Raw genomic sequence first — 1,619 nt, 5'->3', positions numbered from 1 at the left:
GGGAAGGGGGGAGGGGGGGGGGGGGGGGGGACTGGATGAAGGAAGGTGAAGGGATTAGCCAAAGAGCATATATGCATAATCCATATACACAGACAACAGTGTGGTGATGGCCAGAGGGAACGGGTTTGCGGGGGTGGCGGGGAGGCAGGCTGGGTGGAGGTGGGCAAAAGGGGGGAAATGGGGGACATCTGTAATACTGTCAACAATAAAAAGAAAGCTAACTTATTGGTGCCCCCAGAATGTAGAGCAGAGCTCTGTACTCAGGCATCTCTTAGCAAGGCCTGTTCACAAACTAGCAAAACTCTGCTGCCCTCTGTCCTCAGAAGAAAGGCTTGCTCTTTGTACTCTGACGCTGAATGTGACGTCTGTAATAGAAACTGAAACTACCTTTGTCTCTTGTTTGTGCATCAAGTTAAACGGAAAGCTCCTCATTAAACATGAACTCCAAACATCAAGAGCAAACAATTTTGGATGTTGGGGAATGGGAGCAGAAGTTTCAAGAACTGATGCAGGAGGTGAAACCCCGGCACAGATGGACCTTGAAGTTTGATGAGACTCTTCAGCCAGACTGTGTGGCCCAAGGCTGGAAGCAATACCAGCAGAAAGCATTTGGGAGGTAGGTGGGTGAGAGTTGGCTTGGCAGTGGGCTTCCCTAGGCAAGGAGGCTCCACTCAGCATTGATTGATGCCTTTGAGAGCTTGTTAAAAAAATAAATGTCATCAGGCTTCCCATCCTTTTGTGGTCACAGTGTTCTTTCGGACCTAAATAAGACTTCAAGCCTCCATTTTGCTTAACTCTGGGAAGTGTCTTCTTTTATTAGGTTTCCTCCCTAAATATTTCTGCAATTCCCTAAGGAATACTTCCATGTTCTATAAATCTGTCCTCCTATTCCCTCACCCCCTCATTTGTTCCAAACTTCCTCTATCCAGCACCTTCTGCACCTCCCCCATCAGTCCTGACTGGTTTCCCCAGGCTGCAGCTGCCCTGCTAGCTCCGTTCAGTACCAGCCTGGGACTGGGGCCTTCCGTTAAAGCCCCAAGAATTGATGAATGCCAGGCAATCACTTTGAATATTGCTTTGCTGAAAGTCTGAGGATAATAGACGGGAATGATGCTTCAAGAGAGACATCCAAATCCTAGTCCCTAGAGTCCCTAAGTAGAGCCTTTCTCTTACTGGCCATCTCCCTTTTTAACCTCCAGTGAGGCTCCAAGTTGCAGGAACCAACTTCCTTGCCCAGGTCAGGAAGGTGAGAATTGCTGACCTAGACATTTTTTTTTTTTTTTTTTTTTTTTTATGGTGCACAGGCACCTTCACTGTACTTTCCACCACACCCATTATCCTGCTTCCCTGCCTGCCCCTGCCCTGCCTCAGGTCTCCTCTGCTCCATCCTTAAGAATTATTAGCCATGCCATGCACTTTCAGACTTCCATTCCCTTGTCCATGATTTCTGCTTGTTTGGCAGGCTCTTTTCTTCTCCCCTCCCCCCGCCACTCCCCACCCATCTCTTTATTCATACTCAAGTGCTACTTCCTCCTTAAAACATTTCCTGGTCTTCCTAGGCAGAGCAAGGGTTCCTTCTCCATTCCCATATGATAATGTGTTTATATATATATATATAT

The 1,619-nt window shown here is 47.5% G+C and overlaps 1 protein-coding gene across 1 annotated transcript in view; it reads left to right on the top strand.

Annotated features, from left to right (window-relative positions):
- Positions 1–389: 389 nt before the first annotated feature.
- The window catches only part of RTP4 (receptor (chemosensory) transporter protein 4), a 4,608-nt gene continuing 3,378 nt past the window's right edge, over positions 390–1,619 (top strand). Inside the window, exon 1 of the mRNA XM_005876271.2 lies at positions 390–616. Within this exon, the coding sequence (XP_005876333.1) occupies positions 438–616 (179 nt within the window). The 5' untranslated portion in view covers positions 390–437. The remainder of the gene's footprint in view (positions 617–1,619) is intronic.

Source organism: Myotis brandtii, unplaced genomic scaffold, assembly GCF_000412655.1.
Source record: "Myotis brandtii unplaced genomic scaffold, ASM41265v1 scaffold483, whole genome shotgun sequence".
NCBI classification, from domain to species: domain Eukaryota; kingdom Metazoa; phylum Chordata; class Mammalia; order Chiroptera; family Vespertilionidae; genus Myotis; species Myotis brandtii.
Note: the sequence above shows the minus strand (reverse complement) of the source record. Positions and strands in the feature narration are given on the sequence as shown.